Source organism: Mustelus asterias, unplaced genomic scaffold, assembly GCF_964213995.1.
Source record: "Mustelus asterias unplaced genomic scaffold, sMusAst1.hap1.1 HAP1_SCAFFOLD_176, whole genome shotgun sequence".
In the NCBI taxonomy this organism is placed as follows: Eukaryota; Metazoa; Chordata; class Chondrichthyes; order Carcharhiniformes; family Triakidae; genus Mustelus; species Mustelus asterias.
Window position 1 is genome coordinate 718,241 of NW_027590178.1, and position 17,360 is coordinate 735,600.

General features: G+C 46.1%; 1 protein-coding gene across 1 annotated transcript; it reads right to left on the reverse strand.

The window, feature by feature from the left end:
- Positions 1 to 12,213: 12,213 nt before the first annotated feature.
- On the reverse strand, positions 12,214 to 17,085 carry LOC144485246 (NACHT, LRR and PYD domains-containing protein 3-like). The gene is made up of 2 exons (XM_078203461.1): positions 15,938 to 17,085; positions 12,214 to 12,304 (listed from the first exon to the last, which is right to left on the reverse strand). Exons 1-2 carry the CDS (start codon positions 17,071 to 17,073, stop codon positions 12,214 to 12,216), a joined length of 1,227 nt encoding a protein of 408 aa, XP_078059587.1. The 5' UTR covers positions 17,074 to 17,085.
- Between the last annotated feature and the right edge of the window lie 275 nt (positions 17,086 to 17,360).

A 17,360-nucleotide genomic window follows, 5' to 3' on the forward strand; every position in this document is an offset into this window, starting at 1 on the left:
GACAGTGAGTATTCTGAGTGCAGTTAGACAGAGACACCAGGAGATGGAGACAGTGAGTATTCTAACTGAGTGCAGTTAGACAGAGACACCAGGAGATGGAGACAGTGAGGGGGGTAACTGAGTGCAGTTAGACAGGTACACCAGGAGATGGAGACAGTGAGGGGGTAACTGAGTGCAGTTAGACAGAGACACCAGGAGATGGAGACAGTGAGTATTCTAACTGAGTGCAGTTAGACAGGGACACCAGGAGATGGAGAGAGTGAGTATTCTAACTGAGTGCAGTTAGACAGAGACACCAGGAGATGGAGACAGTGAGGGGGTAACTGGGTGCAGTTAGACAGAGACACCAGGAGATGGAGACAGTGAGTATTCTAACTGGGTGCAGTTAGACAGGGACACCAGGAGATGGAGACAGTGAGTATTCTAACTGAGTGCAGTTAGACAGGGACACCAGGAGATGGAGACAGTGAGGGGGTAACTGAGTGCAGTTAGACAGGTACAGCAGGAGATGGAGACAGTGAGGGGGTAACTGAGTGCAGTTAGACAGAGACACCAGGAGATGGAGACAGTGAGTATTCTAACTGAGTGCAGTTAGACAGAGACACCAGGAGATGGAGACAGTGAGGAGGGTAACTGAGTGCAGTTAGACAGGTACAGCAGGAGATGGAGACAGTGAGGGGGTAACTGAGTGCAGTTAGACAGAGACACCAGGAGATGGAGACAGTGAGTATTCTAACTGAGTGCAGTTAGACAGGGACACCAGGAGATGGAGAGAGTGAGTATTCTAACTGAGTGCAGTTAGACAGAGACACCAGGAGATGGAGACAGTGAGTATTCTAACTGAGTGCAGTTAGACAGGGACACCAGGAGATGGAGACAGTGAGTATTCTAACTGAGTGCAGTTAGACAGAGACACCAGGAGATGGAGACAGTGAGGGGGGTAACTGAGTGCAGTTAGACAGGTACACCAGGAGATGGAGACAGTGAGGGGGTAACTGAGTGCAGTTAGACAGAGACACCAGGAGATGGAGACAGTGAGTATTCTAACTGAGTGCAGTTAGACAGAGACACCAGGAGATGGAGACAGTGAGGGGGTAACTGGGTGCAGTTAGACAGAGACACCAGGAGATGGTGACAGTGAGTTTTCTAACTGAGTGCAGTTAGACAGGGACACCAGGAGATGGAGACAGTGAGGGGGGTAACTGAGTGCAGTTAGACAGAGACACCAGGAGATGGAGACAGTGAGTATTCTAACTGGGTGCAGTTAGACAGGGACACCAGGAGATGGAGACAGTGAGTATTCTAACTGGGGCTCAGGAATGGAGTGTGTGGTGGGGTTGAAGATGATGCGACAGAAACCTTTCTCACACTGCCAGTGGTTCGGGTCTGGAACTCACAGCCGGGAAGTGTGGTGGAGGTCGGCTGCATCGAAGCAGTCCAAAAGGAATTAGATGATTTTTTGAAGATAGGCAATGAGCTACGAAAATGGATACGACAAAAAGGCTGGAGAATGACACGAATTTCGAATGTCAATTTGGTGAGCTAGTGCAGACACGATGGGCCAAATGGCCTCATTGTGCTCCGTAAGAATTCTGTGGAGACAGTGGTTGAAAATGTTATCGATATTTCAACTGGAAGTTGGTGATGTTGCCGTGTGGACAGTGTTAGTAGCCACAGTCCCCAATGAAATCTCTCCAATAGAAAGAGACACAATTTGGTACATGTCACTTCAGGGATACAACTTAGTAAACGTGGGGATATGGGAAGAGTTGGGACTCCATTAACCCCACAGCCAGTACGGGGACCAAACCCTCAACAACAGCGTCATTCTACATCACGCTGGAGACACCGAACCAACTGAACTAACCAACTCCACACAGAGCCAGAACGGGCACAGTAAATGTCTGACAGGTTCGGGAAATCCGTCCACTCAGGCAGCACAGGCAGAATCACAGTATTGTTAGAGAGCAGAAGGAGGCCACTCGGCCCATCGTGTCTGCACTGAGTCTTCGAATGAGCAATTCACTAAGTGGCATTCCCCCACCTTCCCCCAAATCCCTGTGCATTGCAGAGCTTAACCACTGTCTGCAGGGGACAGCACAATTCTGGCAGAGCTGGCACCAGATTTAAAGGCAGCCAGCAGCACTTTTAAAGGCTCTGAAGGGAGCAGTGAGGGAGCCCTGGTTAATGAACAAAGGGCTGAAATGGCAGAAGGCAGATTAAACCCAATTCGCTGACACTACCCTGGAAATTCTCAAGGCTATTTCGGTTTGGAGGAAGGTTCTGTTCCCTCAGGACTGGAGAAGGAGACCTGTCACATCAACCCAAGCAAGTCTGGATAGACACTGCCAAGGGTCTGAGCAGTGGCTACAATGAGGCAAAAGATGAATAATCTGATATGTTCTGACAAGGTGAGCGTTAAGCCTACAGGCTGATATGTGAATAAGGATGAAAGAGAAATTGTGGAAAGACCATCTCCACCCAGACACTGGCAATGTCCAGACAGCAGCATCAATCTTCAGGAACATGTCAGCCTCTCTGTGAAGGGTTACATGGAACATAGGACATAGAACAGTACAGCACAGTACAGATCCTTTGGCCCACGATGTTGTGCCGAGCTTTGTCCAAAACCAAGATCAAGCTATCCCACTCCCTATCATTCTAGTGTGCTCCAGCTGCCTATCCAATAACCGCTTGAAAGTTCCTAAAGTGTCCGACTTCACTATGACAGCAGGCAGTCCATTCCACACCCCAACCGCTCTCTGAGTAAAGAGTCAGTCAGAGATGGCTGCTGCACTGCCGACACTGAGTGACCATCCTGGTGGTCCCATGATGGGCAGTCTAAATTAGCGTCAGATTTGTGTGTGTCTTTGACGCTGTGTGCCCTCTTCTACAAGAACATAAATTTCAATTGTTACTCACCCATCAGAGAAGGAGCCAAGAGTGACAGTGTCTGGATTGTGTCATCCTTATCCCAATGGAAGATGCAGTGCTGGAGCTGGGAGACCTGGAGGCTGGGTGGGCAATCGCTGATGGTGAGATGGGTTGTGGATCCAGAGAGAGTGAGTGAGTGAATGGATGGGCACAGGAGAGACTCTGCTGCTGAGTCCATAACTTGGAGCTTGTGTGTCTTCCATTGGTCACATGGAGCTCTGGGTTAGGAACAGTCTGCAGGACATGTTGGAATGTGCATTACCCTCTAACATTCTTCACTCTCTCACAAATCAACAGCTGCGGTGAGCAGGAGACAGACGTGTAGCTCTGAAGATGGGGAGGGGTCAGAGGATGGATTGTCACATTATCCTCTCTAACGTCCGCCAGAGCAGATAATGTCTCTCACGATTAGCAAAGGGGTTACAATCTGGCAGCACAGGAGAGCACACACAAACCCGAGCAGCTGATGGAGGCAGCAATAGCTGAGTTCACTCACACTCTCGAGAGGACAGGTCATTGTCAGCTTCAGGAAGATGAAATGTGACTGGAGTCTTTAACAATGCAGCAGATACTGGAGCTGCAGCGTAGGATACTTTAACATCCGGTGGAGTTTCCAAAGGCTGTGTGTATCCACACACAAAGGATGGAGGAGTCAATCCAGGCCAGCAGTGTTACCATGTCTCAGGTCTGAGCACAAATAGCATCCTCCACAGAGAGATTGGTGACCTTCATGGAGAGTCACATCCAGCCTATCACCCACAGGAAATACACATGAACCTGCATGTTCTCACCACCTCCATGAGCTCTGTGGAACACGGGCTGTGGGAGGGGTGGGAAAATGTGCCTGGAGTAACTGTCAGGCCCTCCCCAGCTGAGCAGGGAGGGTCCAGTTTGCCCTGAATGGATAGAGGAGCGGCTGCCTGCAGCATTTGGGAGCTCCTCTCAGGATGCCCCTGGTGTGGGCAGTGGGTCTCCTTCTGCTCCGACTGTGACACAAGCACCTCACGAAGCTATGATGACAGAGGCAACTCCAGCATCTGTGCAGAGGACCCGCAGTCGGCCGGATCCTTCCAGGACTCAGGAAATCCGAGGACAAAGGCCACGGTCATCGAAATTCCCAGAGGAGAGGAGAGAGGTAAGATGCTGCCTGCAGCTCAGCGGAAAGTGCGGGGATGGCGGTGGTTGTCATGGTGGGGTTGCTTCCTTGGGTTTCACAGGATTATACTTTGTTATTACTGGTCACTTTGTTATGTCTGTATTTTGAGTAAATTCAGAGATGGAGCACCACTAAAAAAACTCCTTCACCATATTACTGGTCTTTAACAGTTCACTGGGAATGGGAGATGGGAAATACAGCACTGAATCAGGTCAATACAATTCCAATACCTTTGTTTCATGTCGTGACAGCTCCAGGGAAATTATAAAACATTCACAGAAACAGCAACAGTGCTGGAGATGGTGAAGATTTATGACACTGAATGGCTGTGTGAGTTAAGGTTCTTGGGAAACATGTCTGCATTACTGAATCTCCATCCTCCCTGACACATATCCCATGTCCCTGGCCTGTGGTCCATGGGGTTCCTCATCATGAAGCATCTGGTCAACATTGTATTGCATCACACTTTGTTCAAAGCTTCTCCACTCTAGATCCAGGTTGTATGGAACACAGCACAACACCTGGACATTTGAGACCCTCGCTGATTATATTAAATAGTTCCACCAGATCTATCTTTAGAATTCCTCTGGCCTGTGCAATGGTCACACTATTTGTCCTGTCGCAGCTGTTTTTTCTCTCTTCCGTGACTGTGTTTGGGTTACACACAGGCACAATTACCCACCTCTACAGAACATAAGAAATAGGAGCAGGAGTAGGCCATCTAGCCCCTCGAGCCTGCCCCGCCATTCAATAAGATCATGGCTGATCTGACGTGGATCAGTACCACTTACCCGCCTGATCCCCATAACCCTTAATTCCGTTACCGATCAGGAATCCATCCAACCGCGCTTTAAACATATTCAGCGAGGTAGCCTCCACCACCTCAGTGGGCAGAGAATTCCAGAGATTCACCACCCTCTGGGAGAAGAAGTTCCTCCTCAACTCTGTCTTAAACCGACCCCCCTTTATTTTGAGACTGTGTCCTCTAGTTTTATCTTCCTTACTAAGTGGAAAGAATCTCTCCGCCTCCACCCTATCCAGCCCCCGCATTATCTTATAAGTCTCCATAAGATCCCCCCTCATCCTTCTAAACTCCAACGAGTACAAACCCAATCTCCTCAGCCTCTCCTCATACTCCAAACCCCTCATCTCCGGTATCAACCTGGTGAACCTTCTCTGCACTCCCTCCAATGCCAATATATCCTTCCTCATATAAGGGGACCAATACTGCACACAGTATTCCAGCTGCGGCCTCACCAATGCCCTGTACAGGTGCATCAAGACATCCCTGCTTTTATATTCTATCCCCTTCGCAATATAGGCCAACATCCCATTTGCCTTCTTGCTCACCTGTTGTACCTGCAGACTGGGCTTTTGCGTCTCATGCACAAGGACCCCCAGGTCCCTTTGCACGGTAGCATGTTTGAATTTGTTTCCATTGAGATAATAATCCCATTTGTTATTATTTCCTCCAAAGTGTATAACCTCGCATTTCTCAACGTTATACTCCATTTGCCATATCCTCGCCCACTCACTCAGCCTGTCCAAATCTCTCTGCAGATCTTCTCCGTCCTCCACACGATTCACTTTTCCACTTATCTTTGTGTCGTCTGCAAACTTCGTTACCCTACACTCCGTCCCCTCCTCCAGATCATCTATATAAATGGTAAACAGTTGCGGCCCGAGTACCGATCCCTGCGGCACGCCACTAGTTACCTTCCTCCAACCGGAAAAACACCCATTTATTCCGACTCTTTGCTTCCTGTCGGATAGCCAGTCCCCAATCCACTTTAACACACTACCCCCAACTCCGTGTGCCCTAATCTTCTTCAGCAGCCTTTTATGGGGCACCTTATCAAACGCCTTTTGGAAATCCAAAAACACCGCATCCACCGATTCTCCTCCATCAACCGCCCTAGTCACATCTTCATAAAAATCCAACATGTTCGTCAAGCACGACTTTCCCCTCATGAATCCATGCTGCGTCTGATTGATCGAACCATTTCTATCCAGATGCCCTGCTATCTCCTCTTTAATAATGGATTCCAGCATTTTCCCTACTACAGACGTTAAGCTGACCGGCCTATAGTTACCCGCCTTTTGTCTCCTTCCTTTTTTAAACAGCGGCGTAACATTAGCCGTTTTCCAATCAACCGGCACTACCCCAGAATGCAACGAGTTTTGATAAATAATCACTAACGCATCCACTATTACCTCTGACATTTCTTTCAATACCCTGGGATGCATTCCATCCGGACCCGGGGACTTGTCCACCTTCAGTCCCATTAGTCTACCCAGCACTGCCTCTCTGGTAACATTAATCGTATTAAGTATTTCTCCTGCTGCCAACCCTCTATCGTTAATATTTGGCAAACTATTTGTGTCCTCCACCGTGAAGACCGACACAAAAAACTTATTTAAAGACTCAGCCATATCCTCATTTCCCACTATTAACTCCCCCCTCTCGTCCTCCAAGGGTCCAACATTCACTCTAGCCACTCTATTCCTTTTTATATATTTATAAAAACTTTTACTATCATTTTTTATATTAATTGCTAGCCTAGCTTCATAGTCTATCCTTCCTTTCTTTATGGCTTTCTTAGTCTCTCTTTGTTGTTTCTTAAATTTTTCCCAATCACTTGTTTCTCCACTATTTTTGGCCACTCTGTACGCAGCTGTTTTTATTTTAATACTCTCCTTTATTTCCTTCGTTATCCACGGCTGGTTCTCCCTTTTCTTACAATCCTTGTTTTTTGCTGGAATATATTTTTGCTGAGAACTGAAAAGGATCTCCTTAAAAATCCTCCACTGTTCCTCAGCTATCCTACCTGCCAGCCTGCTCTCCCAGTCTACCTTAGCCAATTCATCCCTCATCCTATCATATTTCCTTCTGTTCAAACAGAGGACACTGGTTTGGGACCAAACTTTCTCCTCTTCCATCTGAATCAGAAATTCGACCATATTGTGGTCACTAGACCCAAGAGGGTCCTTCACAATAAGATCCTTAATTCTACCTACCTCGTTACACAATACCAGATCCAAAATAGCTCGTTCCCTCGTCGGTTCCGTAACATGCTGTTCAAGGAAACTATCCCGACAGCATTCTAAGAACTCTTCCTCCATTCCACCCTTACCGACTTGAGTCTGCCAGTCAATGTGCATGTTGAAGTCCCCCATGATTATTGCCGTTCCGTTTTTACACGCATCCCTTATCTGCTTGTTTATAGCCCTCCCTACCTCAACATTATTATTTGGGGGCCTATATACCACACCTACTAGTGTCTTTCTCCCTCTACTATTCCTCACCTCTACCCATAATGATTCCACGTTTTGTTCCTCAGAGCCTATGTCATCCCTCAGTACTACCCTGATATTATCTCTTATTAATAGCGCGACCCCACCACCTTTTCCTTCCTGTCTATTCTTCCTAAACGCCTGATACCCCTGGATATTCATCTCCCAGTCCTGGTCACCTTTCAGCCACGTTTCTGTAATGGCCACTAGATCGTACCCACTTGTGCTGATTTGCACCATCAACTCATTTACCTTGTTCCGAATGCTTCGTGCATTCAGGCAAAGTGTCCTTATTCCAGCTTTTATCTGGACCCGCTTTGATGAGTCGCGAACACCCTCTCCCTCTACTCCCTTATCTAAATTACCGCCTTCATTCACTTGCACCCTCTCCTCTACCATTAATTTTGTAATTCCCCTTACCCCTGCATCCTCCCCTCCATCAATTAGTTCCTTGATCCTAGTCAACTCTTCTAGCTCCCCTCCCCCCAACCTATCTAGTTTAAATTCTCCCCAGTAGCCTTAGCCAATCTACCGGCCAGGATATTGGTCCCCGTGTGATTCAAGTTCCACCCGTTTTTTGTATACAGATCACCCCTGCCCCTAAAGAGGTCCCAATGGTCCAGGAACCTGAATCCCTGCCCCCTGCACCAGTCCCTCAGCCACACATTCATCCTCCACCTCACTCCATTCCTGCCCTCACCTTCCCGTGGCACAGGCAGTAATCCTGAGATTACTACCTTTGCTTTCCTCTTTCTCAGCTGTCTCCCTAATTCCCTGTACTCCCTTTTCATGACCCCTTCTCCCTTCCTACCCACATCAGCGGTACCAATATGTACCGCTACCTCAGGCTCCTCTCCCTCCCATCTCAGGATTTCCGGGACGCGACTAGTGACATCCTGGATCCCGGCCCCAGGGAGGCAGACCACCATGCGAGAATCCCGCCTACCTCCGCAGAAACTCCTGTCTGTCCCCTTCACCATCGAGTCCCCGATTAATACCGCCTTCCTCCTCTTTTCCTTAGCCCTCTGAGTTACAGGGCTGGACTCCACTGCGGAGACACGGCCACTGCTGCTTCCCCCAGGCGGGCTGTCCCCCCCAGCAGTACTCAAGCAGGAGTACTTGTTGTGCAGGGGCAAATCCACTGGGGTGCTCTCAACCACCCTAGCCTTACCCTTCCTGGCCGTCACCCACTTGGCCTTCTCCCGTGGCCCTGGTGTGACCACCTGATGATAGCTCTTGTCTATCACCTCCTCATTCTCCCTCATCAGCCTAAGATCCTCGAGCTGTAGTTCCAGCTCCCTAACACGGCCCCTCAGGAACCGCAGCTCGACACACCCCTCACAGATGTGGATGTCCGGGAGGCCAGATGCCTCCAGGACCTCCCACATCCTACACTGGGAACAACACACTGGCTTCACACTCATACTGGACACTTTATGTCAAGTAAGACAGTGAAAAGTTAATAAGAGTGTAAGGAAACAAAAACTCACCCCTGCTCGTCCAAGCCCTGTGAGCCAAAGCCCTGACAGCTCACTCAACTTCCCACTCACTCTGCTGCCCGCTACGATGCTGCCCGCTGTATACCTTGGTGCGCTTTTAAACCCTCCAAAAACTTCCCCAGGCCTCTCCTGGCCCGACTTCCGGTTTTGAAAAAAACCTCCGATTTTAAACCCAAAATTAACTGAAAAAATAAATAATTAATTACAGTCAGAAAACCCACTCTCTTACCCTCAGCCTGCTCCTGGGAACAATGAGTGGGTAGCGCTTGTCTTTATTAATTCTTTCAAGGGATGATGGTATCACTGGCAATGCCAACACTTGCAGCCCATCCCCAATTGCTTTTGAGAAGGAGGTGGTGAGCCATCTTCTTAAATTCTGCAGAGCATCTGGTACAAAACCGTTAGGAAGGGACATCCGGGATTATGATCCCGCATCAGTGATGGAAAAGCAATATATTCCAAGTCAGAATGGTGTGTGGTTTGGAAAGAAATCCGAAGCTGGTTGGTGTCCCATCCTTCTCATATCCTTGGCCATCTCGGTGATGGATAGTGCCTGTTTGGGTGATGCTGGCTCAGGAACCTTGGTGAGCTGTTACATTCCACCTTGTATGTGGTAAAATACTGCCACTGTGCGTCAGTGGTAGAGACAGCCAATGTTTAGTTTGGTGAATGGCCAGCTGATCCAGTGGGCTCATTTTCCATGGATGAGCTTCTTCAGTGTTTTTGAAGCTGCAGTCAATCCAGCAAGATGAGCGGATTCCATCACACTGCTGACTTGTGTCTTGGAGATGGTGGGAAAAATCTGGGAGACAGGAGGCGAGTTCCTCATCTCCGAATTCCCAGACTGTGATCTACCCTTGGAGCCATAGTGTTTACAGTTCAGTGTCTGTTCAATGGTCCCAGTGCGCCCCCACCACTCAGGATGTTGATGGTCGAGGATTCAGCGATGGTGCTGCCATTCAATGTAAAGGGAATTATGGTTAGATTCCCGTCTGTTGGAGATGGTCCTTGCCTGGCATTTGTGCAGTGAAACATTACTTGCCATTTATCAGGTTAAGCCTGAAAGTTCTTCAGAGCTTAAGACGCCAGCTCTGTCGAAGAGTCATCCAGATTCGAAGGGTTAGCTGTTCTCTCTCCACAGAAGCTGTCAGACATGTTTGAGCCTTTCCAGCATTTTCTGTTTTGTTCAGGTCTTGCTGTTTATGGACATGGACTGCTTCAGTCTCTGAGGAATTGTGAACAGTACTGAGCATTGTGCAATCATTAGTGAGCATCCTCACTACTGACATTATAATGGAAGGCAGGACATTGATAAAGCAATTGAAGGTGGTTGGGATTTGGACATCACCCTCAGGAACTCCTGCAGTGATGTTCATGAGGCACTGGAAGGATGACACTTTTCTGACGTTCAAGAGCAGACTGATGGAGCAGCAATTCATCAGATTGGATTTGCCCTGTTTTTTTCCACATTGTCCGTTAGATCCAGTGTTGTAGCTGTACTGGAACAGCTTGGCCAGGGGAATGGCTAGTTATGGAGCACAATTCTTCAGTACCATTGCTGGGGTACAGCCAGGCTGACAGAGTTTGCAGTATGCAGTGCCTTCAGTTATTTCTTTACCTCACATGCAGTGAATCAAATGGTCATCTGTAATGTTGGGGACCTCAGGAGGAGGCCGAGATTAATCATTCTACTCAGCACTTCTGGCTGAAGATGGCACTGATGCTCTGGGTTCCCTCATCAGTAATGATGGAATTCTTGTGGCACGTTTATAGAATCATAGAATTCCCACAGTGTAGAAGGAGGCCCTTTGGCCCATCGAGTCTTCACCAATTCTTTGAAAGAATATCATATCCAGGCCCTATCTCTGTAACTCCACATATATGGCCCACTAATCCCCGTAACCTACACACCCTGAGATACCAAGGGACAACTTAGCATAGCCAATCAACCGAACCTGCACATCTTTGGACTGTGGGAGAAAATTGGAGTACCCAGAGGAAACCCACACAGACACGGGGAGAATGTGCAAACTCTACACATAAAGTCACCCAAGGCCGGAATTGAACCCTGGTCCCTGGCGCTGTGAGGCAGCAGTGCTGACCACTGTGCCACCTTGTTGCCTAATGTAACCGGCATGTCCAACATTTTGTGGCATGTCTAACACTAGTTATGACTGGATATGGCAAGACAGCAGATCTCTGATCTGATCCATTGGTTTTGGTGTGATTGAGCTCGGTCTATCATATGCTGCGTCCGCTCTGTGGTCTGGTGGCCGTGTGCTGGAGCTTCACATCTCATCTTTAGATAAACCCAAGTCTCATTTGGTCGTACATGTAAAGAAAATTAGTCGTAGTAACACAGTACTGGTTGCTGGGGAAAGCCACTGTCAGCTTCCGATAAATGAAAAAGTAGAGATCACCTCTCCTGCCTATTTCCTGTCACTCAGATAACTTCATATCCAGGCTGCCTTTGCCTCTTTTATTTCATGGTCTTCTTACTTTGCTCCCAAGCTCAGTATGTGTCTACTCATAGCGGATCGTGTTTTTAACAACAAAAATACTGACAGCAATGGTATATTTTGTATCATTATTTGTGTTCTTAAAAACAATGTCCATTATTAATAGGGACATCATTCAGACTATTCTGCACTGTGATTATTGCCATTGCCAGCTGAGCTGTGCCTTGAACTGCTGGGCTGTGAGCTCTGGAATTCTCTTCATAACCCTCCCCACCTCCATCTCTGCATTCTCTTTTCAGATGCTCCTTAAGCTCCGTTTAACATACATTTGAAAGTGGATCCCTCGGGATAAAACTCATCAGAATTCAATGTAGTTTGTAATCTGCCTTACCGATATACAGCAGTTTTCCATGTTTAATCAAACTGAGAAGCCGACAGACATAAACATCTATAATCTGAATGACAAATTAAACTAAATTGAACATGCGACCAGCCATATCTGGGAATTCTATAAACATTTAATCGTTTTGTCCATCTTTTTTATTCTCATGAATGGATTTGAGAATAATTATAAATGATTAGTTAATTCTTTCACTCCTGAATCTCGCAGTTTATTGTAACTCAGGTTCAGACACATCACTGACTGGTTTGTACTGAGAGCAGAGGTGAGAATATCTGAGGCTGTTACTCTCCAAACTGGAGATCAGAGAGAGAAAGATTTCAGGAATCAGAGCGAATCCGTGGTGTTTAACACGAATACTGACAGGAATGATGTGGAATGGTTATTAATGACATTATTACTGACGCTGATAATAATTTACAGTGTCAGACCATCCACTGATTATTAACACAATCTCACACAGTCTGATACTTACTCCAGTTTCCGTATTTTACATTCTGGATTCCTCAGAGCCGCAGACAATAGTTTCACTCCTGAATCTCCCACTTCATTGCGACCCAGACTAAATGGAAAAAGTGAGAAACACATTAAATTCAGATGAAGGTTCAGCAGGAAAAATAGCTGGATCTATTTTTGTGTCAGAAACTTAGCAAGTTAAGATTCAAGTTACGATACGGTACCTCACCCAAGTTGATCTTTCTCTACACCTTGGCTATGACTGTAACACTACATTAGAACATAGAAGAACATAGAAAAGCTACAGCACAAACAGGCCCTTCGGCCCACAAGTTGCGCCGAACAATTTCCTTACATTCTAGGCTCATCGATAACCCTCTATCTTACTAACCTCCATGAACCTATCCAAAAGACTCAATCGAATCCACTTCCACCACCACTACCGGCAGCCGATTCCACGCACGCACCATCCTGTGAGTGAAAAACTTACCCCTATGATGTAATGATGACAATGATATAATGGTCAGCATAGTTGCTTTCTAAGCAGTTGATACGGGTTTAATTCCCAGCTATCTCAGTTTGTTGGAGTGGATGAAGAGAGGGCCAGGAGCCTGTAACCACAACCTTAAATAGTGAGTCAATCCAATTGAGTCAAGTCTGTGGCTCCAGACGGGAGCACTGGTGTTAAGCTCAGCTGAGGGTTGGAGGGTCAGTTGATCATTTAACTACGCTGATTCGACCCACACTGAGTTCAAAAGGGAAATGGTAAGTCTAATAATGACACACAGAAAACTAAATTCATTGGTTGGTAAAAAAAATGCCATTTGCGACTGGCTTTATATTGCTGTGAATTGGAGGAAGCAACAGAAAGGTTCAATGATGGTTCTGCTGTTGATGTGGTGTACATGGAGATTCAAAAATCATCTGATGCAGTGACACAACAGACTTGTGGCATAAGCTCATAAAATAACTGGGAAAGTAGCAACGTGGATACAAAATTGGATGAACAATGAATAATGGGTATTTTTCAGGCTGGAGGATGTCGGTAGTGGAGAACCCGAGAGGTCAGTATTGGGATCCTTGCTTTTCCCTGATATATATGAATGATCTAGGTATTTGCAGTATAGAGGAAAATTTCAAAGTTTGTTGATCACAGAACAGTTTGAGGCATCGGATACTGTGAGGAGAAGAGCTTGGGACTGAAAAACGGACAATAGTGGAGTGTACAGATAGGTGGCAGATTAAGTTCAATGCAGAGACGGGTGAGGTGATACTTTCTGGTAACATGCACATGAGGAAGGAATATAAAATAATCGGTAGAATAGTTAACAGAGTGCAGGAGCAGAGGGACTGGACGTATATGCACATTGATCATTGCCGTTAGCAGGGCAAGGGTAGGGAGCAGTTAATAAAGAATACAGCATCTTGGGCTTTACTGCTGTGAAATAGTTTATGTTTGTAGGCATCAGATAATAATTCATGAGTTTAAGTTGAATTTGTGTTTCTGTGCTTGTGTGTTAAGAAAGAGCCAAAACTTTAATTTCACTTCGTGTTAAACAAAGCTGCCTGCCTGCGGGGTTTTTGTGTCCCTGCATTTTAATTTAAGTTTTACGACATTGTCAGAGTTATAGAGGTTAAAAAAATGATTGCTTATATTCAGAAGTCCACAATGAATGATAGAAACACTGAGTTTCAGTTGCAACCAGTTAACCCAAGAAGCGAGATGGAGTTCACAGAGGCTGCCAGGAGAGGCAGGGCAATGCAGGGACTCAGAAAGCAGGACCCACAAGATAAATCACCGTCAGAAACCAAGGAGGAAAAGAGGAGTGCCAGGAAGACAGAAGTCAAAGAGACAAAAAAAACCTGAATCTGAACAAGCGACTGCTCCCGAAGTTAAAGAGAGGAGCAGAGAGAGGTTCCCAGTTAAAGACAGAGCTGCGAGGTGCAGACATTGTAAAGTTTGCTCACGAGAATCCAGATATCTGATATATTCCTAAAGTTGGTGACACCTTCATACAGACTATGAGGCGCTGGTGTCAGTTGGCACGGCTGAGTATGGAGGAATAATGAAAGGAAACTTTGAAATATTGGACAGGGATCCTTGGTGAAGGCACCTGACAGAAAGCATTGAAAAGATTCCAAAAGCTGCTTTTTGTTTCTCGAGTGGAGCTTCTGGAGCGGAAGCATCAGTCCCAGTGAGACGGGTTTTCTCACATTGTTACAAACATTTGGGGGGATTTGAAGAAGAATCCACTGAAGTTACTTTGGGTGGCATCTGTCACTGAGTTTCAGAGAGTGGTGTATCTGAACCACAGGTGGATTGTTGGTTTACATTAACTGTGTACTTACTGGGAACATTAAAGCATAAGATCTATTTTGTAACTCGTGTCATCCTTACAGATCTGCAGACATCTGTGAAGTTAGATGGGGTGGTGCATTGCAGTTATTTTTTTAACAAAGGTTTTATTCTTTTGTTAAAAGTTAATCGACGACCTTGTTATTCTGTTCATCTACATTTCTAAATAATAAAACAATAAATAAAAGTTATGATTTACTGAGCTGGGTTTCTGCTCGTCGACCTGACTGTCCAGAAATCAGCTGGGATCATAACATTGTCAATAGGGGCATAGAGTACAAGAGCAAGGAGGCTGTGCTGAACCTGCAAAAGACATCAGTTCGATCTCAGTTCAGCGCGTCATACTTTAGGAAGGCTTAGAACACATTGGAGAGAGCGCTGAACATGTTTAAAAGATTGGCTACAGGGATGTGAAACTTCAGACACGAGGATCGATAGGAGAGGTTGTTCACCTTGGAAGGAAGAAAGCTGAGAGGACATTTGATAGAAATGTTCAAAATAGTGATGGTGCTGGAGAGAACAGGTAGCAAATCAAAATGTTGCTGCTCGGACAAGGATCAACAACAAGATTTAAAGTGATTTGCAAAAGATGCAAATACAGTGTGAATAAAGCTATTTTTTTTTAAACACAGCGAGTGATTCAGGTTTTATGAGGCTGCAATCAGAACCATGGAACAGAAACAGCGTGGGCTGCTGTAACCTAAGGGAGGTTTCTTTTCACAACTGCACACTGTGAGGTTTAATACAAGACTGAACCTCCACTGCGACCCTGACTGATGTTACCAGTTATCACATGACTTATAAAAGGACACTGTCCCGATAAAACACACACCAACTATAATACATAACAGAGGCAGCGTGCAGGAAAATAATCCTGACAATAATTAGCCACAAACTGTAAGCTGTACCGAACACAAGAGAAACAAATTTCCTTCCAGCATCATACATAATCAGATGGTTTCTGTTGGGAGAGTGAAATATCCTTTTTTTAAATTTTGTAACGAGGCCTTTACACCTCTAATTATTTAAAATTTATCCCAATAATGCTTTTATTCACTCAAGGAACGTGATCATCGCTGGTTTTGCCAACATTTATTGCCGATGCCTATTTGCCCACGAGAATCTGCCTTCTTGAACCGCTGTAGTTTTATCAGAGAATTAAAAATTTATTACAGGTTCAGAAGGAGGCCAATCGGCCCATCATGTCTGCATCTGCTCTCAAATGAGCTTTATGACTTTGTGCCATTCTCCCGCGCTTTCTCCGTGACCATTGGACATTGTTTCCCTCTTGACTTCCTCAACTGAACATGTCTCTGTTTTATTTGGAACAAAGGAAATGGCTTCTCAGCAATGAAAATATCCGCTCTGAGACCAAACAGTTACCTCAATTCCTGACATTTGTGCAGAACGGGTCCCAGCCGCTGGAGCCCTTCACACTGAATGTAGCATCCCCATAGATCGAGGTGTTTTATTGTATCACAGAGTCCAATGACATGAGACAGGACCGCACAGTCAATCGGGGTCAGTCGCAATCTGCTAAATGAAAGTTTTTCCACAGATCCCACTGTGTTCCGAGCCAGTGCTTTATTCTGAGACTCAAACAGGTAGTGGAATGTGTTCAGGAGCTTCCTCTTCCCAGTTTCAGTCTGTGAGTCTCCAATCTGCCCTTCAACCTTCTCCTTCACCCAGTCAATCACTCGGCAGGTTGTTTGATGAAGAAACGGACCCAGAAACTCCACCAGGGGTCGAGCTGACTGTGGGGAGGACAGACCAGCAACAAAACGGAGAAATATCTCAAATCGCCCATCTTTCTCGCTGTGGGCTTCACTGAGGAGTTTCCCGATCTCCCCGGGATCTGGAGTCAGGAATTGTGAGAGTGCAGCTGCAAACTCTTGGATGGTGAGGTGTGGGAATGTGTAAACCACACTCTGGGCAGATTCATCTTTCTCCAAAAGTTCCACCAGGAATCCAGACAGGAACTGGGAAGGTTCCAGCTTGTACTTGGTCAAATCTCCATCTCTAAACACAATCTTCTTCTTGGAGATTCCTGTGAAGGCCATCTCACCAAGCTTCAGTAACACATCACGGAGGTTTTCAATCTCTCGGCCATGGTTTTTCAGAATGTTGTAAATATAGTAGGAATATAGTTGGGTGATGGTTTTGGGAACTTGCTGCCGTTTCCTGTCTCTTTGTGTAAAGAAGGGACCCAGTGACAGACCGAGGATCCAGCAGTAGGAAGGGTTGTAACACATGGTGTACAGGATCTCGTTCTCCTCCACGTGTTTGAAAACGGCTGCTGCCACCGTCTGATCTTCAAAAAACTTGTTGAAATATCCCTTCCGTTCATCACCAACAAATCCCAGGATTTCAGCCCAGACACTGATGTCAGCCTTTTCCAATAAATGTAATGCAGTGGGGCGGCTGGTCACTAGCACTGAACATCCTGGGAGCAGCTTGTGCTGTATTAAACTGTACACAATGTCAGACACTTCACACCAGCATTCAGGATCTGTGCACATGTACTGAGGTTCTGTATTTCTCCGATTGTCAGCAAAATCAATACTGTCCTTGAATTCATCCAAACCATCGAATATAAACAGCAATGCCTCTGGGTTCTTCCAGAGCTCTCCCAGAATATTCCCAAAGTAAGGATACTGATCCAATATCAGATTCCTCAGATTTATTCTACTGTTAATAGTGTTCAAATCCCGGAATTTAAAACTGAAAACAAATTGAAAGTGTGGGTATATTTTCCCAGTGGCCCAGTCATAAACAATCTTTTGTACCATTGTTGTTTTTCCAATTC